The sequence below is a fragment of the Phascolarctos cinereus genome, unplaced genomic scaffold (genome assembly GCF_003287225.1).
Source record: "Phascolarctos cinereus isolate Bilbo 61053 unplaced genomic scaffold, phaCin_HiC Scaffold_4;HRSCAF=312, whole genome shotgun sequence".
Classification (NCBI taxonomy): Eukaryota; Metazoa; Chordata; class Mammalia; order Diprotodontia; family Phascolarctidae; genus Phascolarctos; species Phascolarctos cinereus.
In genome coordinates this window covers 339,964,766-339,981,028 of record NW_027555847.1, presented here as the reverse complement: position 1 = coordinate 339,981,028, position 16,263 = coordinate 339,964,766, and the positions used below count along the sequence as shown (strand labels likewise).

The window sequence follows — 16,263 nt, the reverse complement described above, 5'->3', positions numbered from 1 at the left end:
ACAACAAATGATGGTTTTTATACATACATAAATACATGCAGTTGAGTTTCTGAAAATTTTAAAATATTTTAAGAAAGCATTTACCTTAAGCTGCAAGATAATAAATAAGTATGTTTTGATAGCATAGGATGATTAGATGGAGGCGATGTTACTATAAAAAATGCTTCCTTAACATTCATTTTCTCTTTGTGACAGGAGCTCTTACCAAAGTAAAGGAGAGTAAACGGCATGTGGAAGAAGGGAAAATGGAGGTCCAAAAGGCAGATGGCATTCAAGATCGCTGTAATACAATTTCTTTTGCTACTTTGGCTGAAATTCACCACTTCCATCAAATTCGAGTGAGAGACTTCAAGTCACAGATGCAGCATTTCTTACAGCAGCAAATAATATTTTTCCAAAAAGTGACACAAAAGTTGGAAGAAGCTCTTCACAAGTATGATAGTGTTTAATATCTGAACTTTGAATTCTAACTTCCCTCGGTTTGAGGGCGATTTAAACAGAGTAAAATAACTGCTGTCAGAGAGCTCTTGCCAACTGTCAGTGGTGGTACAAGGATGGTTTTGTGTTCAACTGGAACCCAGCTGAATATATAATTATGTAGGAAAGAAACAGTTAATATGGTTATGTAATAGAAACAGTACCACACATTGTAGCTAAATTATACTATGTATGCCTACACTACCATTGTAACTTTTGGAATAATGATTATACTATTTGCCTTATTGCTTTTTGAAGTATGGGTATTTTAGTGCATACTTTGTAGACCTCAAAACCCATTAAGGGTCTCAAAGAAGCTGGCTAGTTCAAAGCCTACTTTGGATGCCTTTTTATTCTTGTAGATTTGGATTATCTAAATTCAACCAATTCTCTCTGTTTACAAACTCCTCCTAAGAGCAGCTATGCGACTTTGTGCCTTTAGACTCTTGGTTTTTCCTTTTTGTTTTTTGTTTTGTTTTGTTTTGTTTTTTAGTAAGCCACATTTTTATGATTGAAAGAATGAAGGGTCAGTGCATATAAATGACAGACTGGTAACCTCATTGACTGGAAGAGTTATCAGCTGTCATCATCTTGCACAGCAAGTATTATCTCCTGACAAAATGCTGTCTGAAAATGCAGGATCTGGAACCAATGCTCGTCTCTGGATGCAAAGACTATTTATTATGTGTGCCAGGAAGCAAGAACATTGTGCCACTGCAGTCCCGTACATGACATGGTAGCATATAAGCCTCTTCACTAAATTATAACTCAAAACTGTGAGTGAGGATTTAGGGAACTGTCTTACAAATGAAGAAGAGAATTCAAATCAGGGGATACAGAAACAGATTCGGTGACCACTCACTTGGTTTTTTCTTTTTTGAGTTTAAAAGTATTTTTCTCATCGTTTGGATATTCACCATAATTTTGAAATGGAGCTACACTGTTAAATAATAGACCCGAGACTCCACTGTGATTCACTGGCTTACTCAATCAAAAACTTTCAGGGATGTCTATAAAGTATAGTAGTATAATTATTTAAAAGTAGCTTTGGTTGAATTAGGAGGGACCAGCCGTGATTTCTACTATTCCAGATACTGAAGAGATGCAAATTTATTTCTACTGCATGTAAAAAAATCATTAGTGTTATAAGGCACTCCTCCCACCCCACCCCCCAAGAAATTGGCTTCAAATTAAAAAAAATTTTTTTTCTTTTGCTGTTATTACGAAGGAAATTTATATGAGTTTTGAAGACCAAAAAAGATTCAAAAGCAGCTTAATTTTCAGAAGCACAAAAAAAGAGTCTGGCTTAAGCAAAAGTGCTATAAAATGTTCATGGTGATGCAATTGATGAGTGGGAATGACATGATTCTGAATAAGTTTACAAATATACTGTGTTGGTGAAAGATCAAGTATTTGCTATTTTGTGAAGTCAAGCAAAGGTTGTATCAGAAACCCTCTGGTATTGTATTGCTAACATGGAAGTTTAAAAAAAAAAGCCAGTTTGTTTGATCCTCTAGCTCATTGAGTGAGAAGGAATATCAGAAAGTCTTGGTAATCTAGGTATAGAAGGAAGTTTTGTGAAATAAATGCTCTGTCATTTTATTAAGAAGTGTCTGAAAAGTGGACTAATGTGAGTTGAATTCTAAGATCAAATAATCAATTATTTTGACCTTTGGTTTGAATTTCATGCCATAGGTTGCTTAGAGCCAGACTTATAACTATATATGGCTATGTATTTACCATGGAATTGTAACCAAATTCATTGTTCTCCAAATAAGTGATATGATCTTATTGATTGTAAAATAGCATTCTTGAACTGAAACAGTTCAGTTTTTAAATTCCCAGTTCATTTTAGCTTGGGAATTACAGCATTTATTTTTTAAGTCTAGCTCTATACTGGATAAATAAGCAATATACGTCCAATGTGTTTTCCAAGTGGTTTGAAAATGAGATTTATTTGTCTCCTTATTTTGATGATGCCTTGGGATTAAAAAGAAAAAAGAAAACAAAATTTGTGGGTTGGCAGCACTATCTGAATCTCATGACTGTGTTTTGGCCAGTGTAGACTTAACTTAAATACAGAGAAACTGAAAACTAGGGTGTACCAGGGTCATGAATGTGTAGATCCTGAACTGAAGACTAGAGCGTGCATTTGTTGGGCTGTACAAGAAAGTATAAATTCACACTGCCTTGTTTACAAGGAAGCTTTTGTTTTTAACAAGCACATTATATTGTGATACCAGTGGCTCATAAGAAATTAAACTAATTTAGTATTGTGGCATAGAAGACCAGAATTATTCTTCTTCATTTCCATTTGAAAAGAGAAGATCTTCATTTCTTTAACGATCTTGGGCCTATTAAACCATTTCAGCACACAAATATTACTGGAATGGTAATGCCCAAGAGAAAAGCCATGATAACATGTATGCTGGTCACCGTAATCAGAATGGTACAATTCCCTCCAATAAACTCTCATGCCCTTCATTACATTATCTGGTCTTCTTTATTTCTAGAGTTGGTAAATAAGAAGGAAATGAACTGACTACGAAGTGTACTTATGTGAGGCAGTCCGCTGTGAAACCCTGTTTTTCTATTTGAAATAAAACTACAGCTGTACCTGCAGTTTGACTTAAGAACTAGTTAATAAGACTGATCTACAGACCACAAACTATCAGTCTCGCTGCTTTGTAGTCGCATCTATTATCTTTTTTTTTTAATTAAGATTATTTGGACACAGACCTAAAGAACCTGTTTGAAGGATGAATCTACAAAGATAAGACACCATGATATGTAGTGGAAGGAAAGACCAGTGGACTTGCGGTCAGGAGACCAGGATAATAGTCCTGTCTCTCATACTTCATAGCTGCATGACCTTTGTCAAGTCATTTAATATTCTGAGCCTCATTTTCCTCATCTCTAAAATGGAAATAATAATATTGTCCTGACCTACCTCACAGGATTGTTGTGAGGAAAGTGCTTTGTAAACTTGAAAGCACTGTATCAATGTGAGCTATTATTTATTAATAAACTCATTTTATGTTAGTTTTTAGTTTGAATAAAATGGTTGCTGGAATTTCTTTGGACCTCACTAATCATACATATAGTACATACATACAGTTAAAAATTCCTGTTGGTAATAACTATAAACAATCCTTTAGATGTTCAAATATCTAAATTTTCTCTGATCTCCTTGTTCCAGAACAAAATACACTCATCTTTAAATATTTCTGTTACATCTTTCTTGACTACATCTGTCCAATGCTACCACCATTTTTCTGTGTTCATCCCTCCATAACTCCTGGCATCTATTGCCATTTCTGCTGTATTCTTCAAGTTTTCAAGTGGTCAACTGAATTTGTTCTTGTCTTGTTCTTTGCTTCTCTTTGCCTGATACAGTGTAATTCTTACCTGTAAGTTGTAGTTGTCTGGTACTGTTTTGTTTACCTTATAGCAGTATTTTCTTCTGTCAGTTCTTGTCATAAGCTAGGACTATGTCTACCCATTTAAGAAGGGTTTGTTAAATTTCTCAGCAAAAGTGAATATTAAAATTTTTTTTCCTACATTTATCAAGGAAGCATTCATTAATAAGTATGAAAGACTCACTAGAGAAAGAAATGTTAAGACAATGAACAAAACATTTTCTGTGCTGGGCAAATTATATGCTAGCTGCAGATGGAAGTCTACTAAATTCAGTAGCTAATTATAACAGTTATAATATATCACAAATATGTAGTAATATAATATACATTATGACATATATAATATGTTCTAATAGAATATAATTACTAAGTATTACATTATTATAACTAATGAGATTTAAAAGTGTTACTTGTATGATTCAGTGAAAAAAAGCACTGAATTTGGAGTCCTGAGTCTTGAGTTCAAATCTCACCTCTGCCATTTAATACCTGTACTATGACCTTGACCAAGTCACTTAACTTCGGTAGACCTCAGTTTCCTCAAATGTAAAATGAGGAGGTTGCATAAGATGACCTCTGAGGTCCCTTCCAACTTCAGATCTGTTATCTTAGGAACTATAATCCTATGCTGTACGTTGTATGAATATGTGTTTACCTATGCAAGTAACCTAAGCACAGTAAATATTTACCATCAATACTTATGGTAGGTACAGTCAGTGGAAATACAACATAGGATGTATGTATGAAATTATTTTATACACATATACATATCTGTGTCTAATGGTAGCCATCTCGGGAGGGGGAGAAAAAATTTACCTGATAACTTTATATTTAAAAGGAATAGCAAGTTGTACGTAATAGATTGGCAGTTTCATGTGCAATCATCTTTTAAAATTATACTATGTTATGGAAATTCTTTTTATTTCCTAAATTAAAATAAAATTTAAAAAAATACAACCTAGGATCACAGATTGAAAGGTGGGATACTTCCTCACTAAGTTTTAGAGCAACCTAAAGCCATCATAGAATGCCTGCCAGCCACTCTGAGGTCATTTTCTGTCCAGTTTAAAGCAGAGTATAAAACAGAAAGTCTTAATACTTGAAGAGCATTTTTGTTTTGGGCATATCAGTGTCTCCCTGGTGCTTTACCTAGAAGGCTTACTAGTTACTGCTTTTTTTTACCAGCGACTGGCATATCCTGTGAGGATGAAAAGGAGTTGGAAACAAGCCCTAGAACTAAGAGTGGCAGGGTAGATTTTGTTTACCAAGTTAATTTAGCAAGGTTCAGATTTTGAGCAAATGAATGCAGTTCCTAGGCTCATAGGGCTAGCTAGTGCTAGAAGGAACTTCAAGAAGCCTTCTAGTCCAAACCCCTCATTTCGCAGATTATTCATTTAAGGTTGGAAGATTGAGTGTAAGTCACTGCCACCTAGCAAAGTGGATAGGGAGCTGGTCTTGGAATCAGGACTCATCTATATAAGTTCCAGTCCAGCCTCAGGCACTTAACTAGTTGTATGACCCTGGGCAATTCACTTCACCCTGTTTGCCTCAGTTTCCTCATCTGTAAAATGAGCTGGAGAAGGAAAGGGCAAACCACTTTAGTATCTTCCAAGAAAACTCCAAATGGGCCCCCAAGAGTCCGACGTGACTGAAAACTGACCAAACAGTATGTTACAGAAATAAAATGAACTCTGATATCCCCAGATAGATTGTATAAAACCTATTCCATATGTTTGTGAGCTAACCTGTCAAGCCAAATAGGGCAAGACTGTTGATCACCTATTTTTTTTTTATCACCGATTTTAATACAATGCCTCAAATACAGGTTGTTTTCATTACATATGAGGCGGCATGTTTACACAAAATGAAACTAGGATTATTAATTCTAAAATCATAAATCTAGGCCTGGAAGGGACCTTAGGAGTCGTGTAGTCTCCTTTTACAGGTTAGGAAGCGTGACTCCAGCGAGTGACTTGGCCAAGGTCATACAGGCAGTAAGTATCAAAGCTGGGATTTGAACCCAGCTCCTCTGTAAATACAGCAGTCTTTCCTCTGTAGCACAAGTACCTTTGTGGGAAGTGACGCCTGTTATTCCCTTAATGTAGTCTGTCTCTCATGTTTTTAATATGGTTTTTTAATACTTTCCATTTAAAAATTAATGCAGTGAAAATTTGACTTTTGACAAATGGGAGTGATAGAGGCCTCGACATGTTTCACTGTGCATGAATCGTTAAACTGTAGGTATATTAAAAATTTGGAAGATTACTTATGTTTTCATTCCTCTGCTTAGTGGCAAAACAGATCCATGGCAGATTACTTGACATCTGAATGTCATTCTGAATGTATAAAGGATGAGAAAAGGAATCCTCAGCTAATGGGGGAATTGCTATGATCACCTGATCCGTCTTCACTTCTTTGACTTTATGCTCTCAGCATTAAGGATGTTACTGAAATAGATGCTTCTGGAATATCTGTAACAGGTGGTGCACAATGCTTAATCCCAGATGCTAATTACAGTGCTTTGTCCTAGCTTCCTTATTCTTCATTCTTCATTTCTGCCTCATCCTAGAGCACCTCCTATTCAGTTCAGTCCACATTTCCCCCTTTTCTTCAGAGTCCAGCCCAGGTCCCACTATTCTAGTGATTGATTGCACCCTTCTCTGAACAGTGGTGCAGTTCATACTATACTGTAAACACCACAGCCTTTGATTATGCCATCTTATATTTTCTAGTTGTGTCTTATGGGTAGAGTGGATAGAGTGCTGGACTTGGAGTCAGGGAGACCTGAGTTCGAATGCAGCCTTAGACATTTACTAGCTGTGTTACCCTGGGCAAATCATTGGCCTCAGTTTCCTCATCTAAAAAATGAGAAGAAAAGCACCTACCTCCCAGGGTTGTTGTGAGCATCAAATAAGATAATATTTGATAATAACACTATATAAATGCTAGCCATCAGCATCCTTATCTCTTCACCAAGGTTGAGCACGGGGATTATAGCTTATATTTCTCTTGTGTTCCTTTGCTGCTGTGTGCATATACAAGTTCAAGAAATACTGATGAATTCTTTATGAACACAACAGAGCTCCTGGGACTTGCGTTATACTTTGCTAGTCGTTTGACCATTGCAGTTTGTTGTCCTGTGATGCAGGCTCTGTATTAGATGGTCTCCAAGGCCTCTTCCAGTTCCAGTTCTATGGCTCTTTGCTCAGTTACCACCTTAGGGTGCTAATCCCAGAAGAACTCATTGGGCTATCTTTTCTACCTGTCTCTTTTACCTGCCTGGCCGTTCACCTTGACCACTGTGATTCCTGCTCTTACTACATTAGGAAGTAGGTGTGTGATTCTAAGCCTTGGCAAAGTACATGCCATTTTGTTGGAATTGCTCCCACACCCTAATGTGCAAACATTTGATTTATTGCTGTTTATCTTTCTGATTTGCCTCTCTCGAGTTCTACTTAGTACAAAAGAGTTTCCTCTGATTTAATACGGCATTCTATTATTTTTGTGTATTAGATCCTATTTTTTTTTCACTCTTGTCAACCATTTGATCTTTGGTATTACTTTTATGTAGCTGAAACTCAGTTGCAAATAGAAAACACCCTTTAAGGCTCATCAGGGTCAGCTCCCTTGTTTTCCAGATAAGGAAATTGAAGGAAGGCCAGATGGCTGAAGTGACTTTCTTCAAGGTCCCTTAGCAATTAAAGGGCAGAGCCTGGATTCAAACCCAGGTGACTCACAGTGCTGTAGTACTACATCATGCCAAATGATTCCTTTCTTAGTTTCTGATAACTTGATTTTTTATATTAATGTTATGTTAATAGTTCATTTTCTTTCAAGTTCATATAAAAAGTAGAAACAACTTTTTTTTAGAAAAGAGAAACTTCAACTGTAACAATTCCATGTCTATTGGTAAGGTATAATGTTCTTCTAATTCTTAACTCTGACTGCTAAATTCTTGTATCTGTAAACCGTAGTACATGGATGACCTACTCCCTTATTGAGAAAAATTAATTTTCAGTATACTAGATTTAACTCTAACCTTTCTGGGCTACTTCTATGGCTTCCCCAGTTACCATTTTGTGTTTTAGCATATTCTCCAGTTCTCTAAATTCTGGCATGATACTGTTCCATTCCATCCTTAAAAACTCTTAGTAATAAGAGTCCATATTTCTATAACTCTTGAAAGTTTACAGACTTCTGTTCTCACTATGACATCTGTTGTGCAACATCTCACTACATCTCTGTTCCACAGATGAGGCAATAGGCTCAGAGTAGTTAAGTGATTCACACACCTCCTAAGTGAGGGGCAAAGACTTGTACTCGGGTCTGCTGACCTGGCTGGAAGGAGCCTTTGAATTTCATCTAGGCCAACTCCTCCATTTCGGAGATAAGGGAAATGAAGCCCAGAGATGTGCAACTGTATTTTATGATAAAAAATCTTATGTTCCATCTAAGGTTTCTTGGCCTTAATGATTCATTGAGTTAATCCTGTGATGGCTGTGCACGTTACAATAATATCTAAATGCCATCGCTGGCAGAACAGTATGGCCCATGATGAGCTAAGTGGTTTAATAATAGGATTAGACTTTTATGAAAAAGTTTATTTAGGGGGGTTTGCACTCCATTTTATAAATTAGAGGCCAACGCAGCTGACCCACCCTCACTTCCCCTGACATGGGCCCTTCTCTGATTTCATACATGAAGTCATTTCCTACTTGACCTTAAAAATTATTTGTATCCTTATCTGTAATGCCTCCCTTCATTAGTGGGTCTAGCTTCCTTTATTTTTATTTCCACATACAAGTAAAAGTGACTCCCACCCACAGTCTTAGACTTTTTAAGTATTTTAAAGTTAATGTTTCTATGCTTCTCTTCCCCCCAAAACCTGAAGGATTGTTCTAGATTGTTCTATTTAGCATGATGGGTTCAGTGCCCCAGTTGAATGGTTATGATTTATGACTCATTGAAGGCCTGTGCATTTTATTTCTTATCTCCCCCCCTCCAAAGATATGCAGAAAATCTAGCAAAACATTAGCCGGAAGCCTGAAAAATTAATGAATGAGAAAGCATCTTATTCTGTGCCAGGCACTATGCTAAGCGCTGGGCTTACCATCTGGTGAGGGAGCTAACAAGGCAGTATACACAAATGAGTTAGCTGTTTCTCTGCAGCCCCAATAATGCACAAGCAGATGGAAGTGCAAACAGCCCTGGACTAGGAGTCAGAAGATGGGAATTTTCATTCCAGCTCTGACCCTACCGTTTTCTTTTACCTAAGGGAAGTAGCTTGGAATCCCTGAGCCTACTTTCAAATTGGCAAGGTATAAATAATAATACCTGTACTGAGTTGTTGAGATCAAATAAGATAAATGTAAGTGCTTTAGACATTGTGAGGTGTTATGTGATTAAGGGGTAATCCTCCTGTGTCTTCAGCTCTTTAGGGAGATGAGAACCAAGAGAGAAATGTGTAGCCACTCACTGTTACATAGGTGAGCAGCAGACTAGAGACAGAGTTGCCAATATGTTGGCTGCCTAGGTCTTCTAGACCCTTTGAGATGGATTTTATTACTCAGGTTTCTTTAATTTTCCATATTTAGTACTTTGGTGACCCCATACTTTCTTGGCATTGTTCAAAAGTAAACCAAAATTCATTGAAAAGTTTTTTTTTCTTCACATTTGAATCAAATGTAGGATAAACTTTGCTTACAAGAATATCATACCAGGACTTCATCAGATGATATTAATTTCTTAACCTTGTTGGTACCCTACTTTACTAATTACCAGATACTGAACTATGATGTTTGCTTCAACAATTTGGATGGGGGAGACTAACCATCTTGGAATTTGTGACCCTAAGAATGAAACATTAATTTCTTTAATAACTACATAATTTCTAAATAGAGATTAGAAGGGTTTTCTTTTTTCAAATACCCCTTATCAGCAGGAAACACATGCAGCTAACAGGTTCTGATTCAAGGCAAGTATATTGCCACCTAAAGAATATTTTTTTCCCATTGGATCTTGGCCGGCATGTGGTATCTTACCTTTTATATTTTAATTTTATAGATTCCTTTTATTGTTATGTTATATTTATTTACAAATACTTCTCCCTTTCCTATCCTGGGAGTCACCCCTTATGAGAAAAATTACAGAATTAGGGGAGAAAAAGACAATTCAGTAAAACCAACCGACACATCGACTTATGTGTGACAGAATATACAATATTCCACCCACATTTCCCCCCCCCCTGCAGTTAAGGAATGGAAGAGTATTATTTTAATGCTTCTTGGAGGCTAGGCTTGGTCATTATATAGCATTCAGCTTGACTTTATTTTATTTTCTGATTACATTTTGATCATTGTGTTTATTGAGTTTGAGGGGGTTTGTTTTGTATATGGTTTCAGTTCATATATGTTTTTTCTAAATTCTTCACATTCAACCCTTAGTATAATGTAGTTATATTCCACTACATTTATAGTTTATCTGTTCATCACACAATAATGAACAACTTTGTTGCCCTATCTTTGCTACCCTAAAAAGTGCTCTGGTGTCAGTTTTAAAATTGGAGCAATGTGGGTCAGTTAATTTTCTGACTATAAAGGGGGATGTTCTCTAGATTATGGTAGATCTGCTTTTATTAGAGAAATTCCAATTCGTCTTGTTTTTCTTTTACTCTGGGTTATTTTGTGAATGACAGACTTCTTCTTAAAGTTATGTTGGTGTTTTCAAAAACCTGGAAAAATTAGCACTAATCATTTATTCTTGTCTTCTATCTCCAGGAATATGTTAGTAGTGTCAGTCTAACCTCAGGAGATGTGGAAATATTAAAAGCCAAGTTTGTGCCAGGAAAATGAACTGTGTCAGGCAATAAACATTAAGCATCTTCTGAGGGCCAGGCACTGCTAAGCACTAAGCATAGAAGAAAAAACAAAGACAGTATCTTCCTTTAAGGAGTTTATAGTCTGATGGGGAAATACCTTCTGTGATGAGAAAAAGCAGCTACTTCCAGCTTAAACTGATACATTATTCTGGGTTAATAAACTATATTGGCTACTCTGAATTTATGTTGTCAAAAAGAATTGTGGTATCATTTACATCTAAATAATATTTCCCCTAAACATTTGTAATATTTTTTGCATAGGAGGGGTCTGGATTATGATTTTATTGATATAGGGAATTTCCAGTGAGGAAACTCATTCTACAATTTCAGATTTGTAATTTGTGGAATTTATAATCTTAATTTCTTGGTTAAATAAGTTGCCAGGGTGATACATTTAGTATATGTTAGAGGCAGGATTTGAACCTGCATTTTTCTGTGACTCAAGCTGACTATCCACTATGTCAGCCTGTCTACAAAGCAGCTAATTTAGGCTACTGTAATAACCTATCCTAACTAAAGTATCTATAAACCAGTTCATTAATTTCTGCCCTTCCGGTTCACTACCATCACCCAAATTCAGGCTCTCTTTAACTTTTTCCTGCAATATGGTAATACTTCCCTAACTCTGTCTTCATGTAATCTAGCTTTCACTTGCTTCTCAAATTTCTCATAGCCCTTTATTTGGATTTCTGTTTTGCATTTGTCTTTGTAGTTTATTAATTTGTCCACTTGTTTTTTCACCATTTGTTTGTAAATGCCTTGAAAGCAGACCTTATATTCTATTAAAAAAATTTTCCAGCACTTAGCATAATGCCTTTCATATAGTTAGGTAATTAACAAGTGTTTCTTGAATGAATGAAAGAAGCTAAGCCTCAGAATCCCTAAAGGCCTTCTCAAATCTTTTTTGCCTAAAGCTGGGGATCTCTTATATTAGATGTGGGGGTGAGCCTATAGATGGGGATGAAATAGGCATACCTGCTGGAGTGAGAAGGCCCATTATGCCTTAGGTACCACCTGCCTTTACTTCCCTCTCATTTTGTGCCCAAGTTTTTACATTAGACTTTGAACTGTTAAGTTACCATTCTTCTGATTTGCCCTCTAGTCAAGAATTCAGTTACTCCCAAATTCTTCAAAATGCCATAGGAGGAGTATTCTTCCTTGGAAGATGATTATCGCGTCTTGTAGCCTGTGACATACAAAAAAATGGCATCTTCTTAGAGGATTTGTCCATGGATTAAAGCAGATTGTATCTGCCCTTTTCTGTCCTATTGTCTATCAATGTGTCATAGAACATTAGGAAGGAAGCACTAAGGTCATTCAGTCTGGCTTGTCCCTAAGGGATATTCTCCCTTTCCCTCTACCACATCCCTGATAGGTGATCAGTGTTCAGTAGAAGACCTCCCTTCAGCAATTGGGACTGACCACCTCTTGAGATAGCTCATTCTACTTGGACAGCTCCAACTGATAGAAAGTTTGTCCTTACATCAAACATAAGTGCGCCTCTCTGTAGTTGCCTTCTGGTTTCAAGTAGAACAAAGCTTAATGCTACTTCAGCATATGATAGCTCTTCAGATACTTGATATGTCCGTCATGTTTCTCCACTCCTTGCCCACTCCCCAAAATCTTCCACAGCCTTTCCCTTATGATAGACTCTCTTTGATTCTCTGCTTTTAAATCTCAGAATTCATGTTGTCATTCTCCCCCCTCCATCCCTCACGGACCCTTTGTCTGGGGCTATCAAGAGGTATATTCAATTGTATTCAACAAATATTGATTAAGCACTGGCTTACCTCTTCCAGAATTTGAGTCGCAGTATTGAACACCATGTGTGATAGTTTGCCTATATCACAATTTTTCATCCACTAGATTTCAATCTCAGTTCTGCTGCTTATTATCTATGTGACCCTGGGCAAGTCACTTTCTGAATCTTGGTTTCATCTTTAGAATTGGAATATTAATACTTGCACCGTGTAACTCACAGGGTCTTTGAGAGGAAAGTATTTGAAAAATTGTAAAGCACCAAATAGTAGCTAGGCAGTAGATAGAGCACTGGGTTGGGAATCAGGAAGATTCATCTTCTTGCATCCAAATCTGACCACAGACACTTACTAGCTGTATGACCCCGGGCAAGTCACTTAACCCTGTTTGCTTCAGTTTCCTCATCTGTAAAATAAGCTGGAGAAGGAAATGGCAAACCACTCCCGTATCTTTGCCAAGAAAACCCCACATGGGGTCATCAAGAGTCAGAGACAACTGAAAAAAAAAAACCAAAACACTGAATAACACACTGAATAACAAAAGCACTATACATGAGCTATTATCATTTCTACTGGAAAAACTTAAATTTGCTCTTTTGGTGCTTTCTTTACTTTCATACTTCTGCGTCTTCCTTTGAAATCTGTCGAAAGGAGGAACAGGTTTTTCTGGCTCTGATCTTTCCCTACTCCATCTTTCGTGTTGTTGCTGGACTGATCTTCCTTATACATAAATCTCATGTTACTCTTCTGCTCGCAATTGTTCCAAGATCCCCTCTTGCCCAGTGAGTAAAGTTAGAACTGCTTTGCTTGACTTTACACAATCCCTGCCACAAGACCTTACCACGATCTGGTGCCGTCTTGTCTTTCTAGTCTTAGCTGTTCTCCTTCCAGTGCTCTAGGTACCTGCCGAACACAGCCACTTGCTCTCCTTCATAATTGGGTGCCATTGCTTATGTTGTTTAGTCACACCCAACTCTCTGTGACTCCTTTGGGGGTTTCCTTCTTGGCAGAGATAGTGGTTTGCCATTTCCTTCTGCAGCTCATTTTACAGATGAGGAAACTGAAGCAACCAGGGTTAAGTGACTTGCCCAAGGTCACATAGGTAGTAAGTGTTTGAGGTTGGATATGAACTCAAGAGGATGAGTCTTTCTGACTAGCTACCCCTTTGAAAACCTAATCAGCAGTAAATGTCAACTCCTCTATGAAGTGCTTCCCTGATTCTCCTGGTCAATAATGACCTTTCCCTAGCTTGTAGTCAACTTTCACGTAGCATTCTGTTTAGACTTCGCTTATCACATCAGAGTAGAAGATTTATTCGATATGGTGAATCCTTCCTCCATTGAAGATAAGGTCTGATCTAGAAGGTTCAGAGAGGTTAAGTGATTTGTCAGGAGCCATACAGTTAAGTAGCAGAGGTGGAATTTGAATCCAAGTCTTCCTGATCTCAAGTCTAATACTCCATCCTTTTACTAAGGGGATTTGTTCTGTGAAGTTGGATTCAGTCAAAGGGCCGCACTCAAGGACCTAGAAGACCACATGGGGCCTCAAGGCCGCAGGTTCCCCAACCTTGCTAGAACTTTTGATATTTCATGTATTGTTCCTCTGTTGTCACCACCTTTATTTTGTGACTGGTCTACTTCTAGTTGTACGTATTTTTAATGGTATCTTTTAACACTGTTTTTGGTGTGCAGTTCATTGTTGGTAATATCTTTTTGCTCCTTCATACCAGTTATACAGTTCTCTATTGCCATTTGGGTGACCACAACTTTAATTCTTCAGAGACTTTGACTCTATGTCTTGTAGCCATGCAGTATTACCTAAAGCATGTAGAGGTTTAAAAGATGGGCTTTTGTTTCAGGGAAAAGTTTGGGTATTTAAGGAGTACTGTGTACTTTTTCTAAGCCAGTCCAACCCAGTTTCAGTCTATTCAGTTCTGAGCTTAGTTCCTGGTCTACCTGTATTCTCTTTCTCTTTTTTTCTTTTTTTTTCTTTTTGGTTAGGCAGTGGGGTTAAGTGACTTGCCCAGGGTCACACAGCTAGTAAGTGTTATGTGTCTGAGGCCGGATTCGAACTCAGGTCCTCCTGAATCCAGGGCTGGTTGTCTATCCACTGTGCCACCTAGCTGCCCCCCTGTATTCTCTTTCTAAGATGTATGTACTTAATGTGCCATCTTTTATTTCCTGCTCTACCAACTATGTATGACAGTCTGTTCAATAGCCATCCTTAATCCACTTGCATTTTCCTCTGTGAATAGTGAGGAAAAAATGTAGATATCATTTAAGAGGCTCAGCAATATACCAGGACTTGATGCAGTCAGCCCGGTGTTATCCCTAAATGGGAACATCTGGAAGACTTCAAAATCTATAGAGAATTCCTCGTTATTTACATTCTGTCCCAAACATTTGCTATGACTGGCAAAGATTTCTCTCTTGATTTTGTCTTATTAATATTGAAAAATTGGTCATTGAACAAAGGTGTCTCTGTTTTGCCTTTCAAAGAATCTTGTGTGGTTTTAATGTGCATGGAAAATGCTTCATGGTAGAGTCTTTAACATGACATTTTGCTGTACCTAATAAAATGCTTTTTAATAGCCAACAAATAGTAAATACAGTAGGATGTTGTATTTTCTGGATCCTTCAGTTGATTGTATTACTGAAAAGTTTGCTAAAAAATGCAAAAGGCCCTTCTTATTCCTTCATCAAGGATACCTTTAATACATATGGAAAGTGTTCTCATGATTTTTTAAAGATAAGGATGCAGGCATATGGTCTGGTATTGATTTTTCTTCATTGTCTTTTGTCAGTGGTATAACATCCTCCATTATGATGACGAACACTTTTAGTGACCATAGATCTCCCTGTTTTATGCTGCACTTGATGTTATTGATTAGAAGGGCTTCGAACAGGATTATTTCTGTTCTCTTTCAAAGAATCTTGAATGATTTCAACATAGAAAGGAAAGACACATTATTGGAAGAGAGCATTTGAATGTAGTAGGGAGAGCTGGAATTCTCTACATTCTCTAGCATTCGGTCAGTTGTGAGATGGCAGAGATGGAGTACTACAGTGTAGAGTCTTGCTTGAGAAAGACTTCATGTTCCCTTCTGTTACCCTCATTGAGGATGCCCTCTGCATGTAGATGGGCCTTGTAAAGACTTTGTATAGATGGGAAAGCAGGCATATAGAATGGAATTTGTTGATGCTCTCTGTCGCTTTCTTTGGTATTTATAAAAGTCCAAGATTTTTTTTCTATGGCTTAGTATCTTCCTACCCTTTGGATTCCTTGCAGATCATTCCCTCAGTGCTCTCACCTCCAGAAGACATCCCCTCTATGGTTGCGTTTAACAGTTTCTGGCAAATAGTAAGTGCTTAATAAATATTTGTTAACAATGATTTGATTGACTTGCTTCAATCTGACAAATGAATATCATAATGTGAGCAACAGAGAAGCATATGGTGATTGTGGGCAAGCTGCAAAATATAATCAATGAGGATATTCAGGAAAGAATAAGAATAGAAAATGTCATCAGGGGAAGATGGGCTGGTCAGGGTGAAAGATGACAGGTAGTCAGCTTGAGGGCTCCTCTGGTATCCTCAAGGAAGTGAAAATGATCTCCCTTCTCCTTCCCCACTCACTTTTCAGGCCCTTGCAATGTGTTTTCTGAACCCACCACTCAATTGAAATTACTTTCTCCTAGGTTACCAATAATTTCCCAATTACAAATCCAATGGCT

General features: G+C 37.3%; 1 protein-coding gene across 1 annotated transcript in view; it reads left to right on the top strand.

Moving 5' to 3' along the window:
- SNX18 (sorting nexin 18) overlaps positions 1-3,519 on the top strand; it is a 36,849-nt gene extending 33,330 nt beyond the window's left edge. Inside the window, exon 2 of the mRNA XM_020997120.2 lies at positions 196-3,519. Coding sequence (XP_020852779.1) covers positions 196-449 — 254 coding nt within the window. The 3' untranslated portion in view covers positions 450-3,519. The remainder of the gene's footprint in view (positions 1-195) is intronic.
- The last annotated feature ends 12,744 nt before the right edge of the window (positions 3,520-16,263 follow it).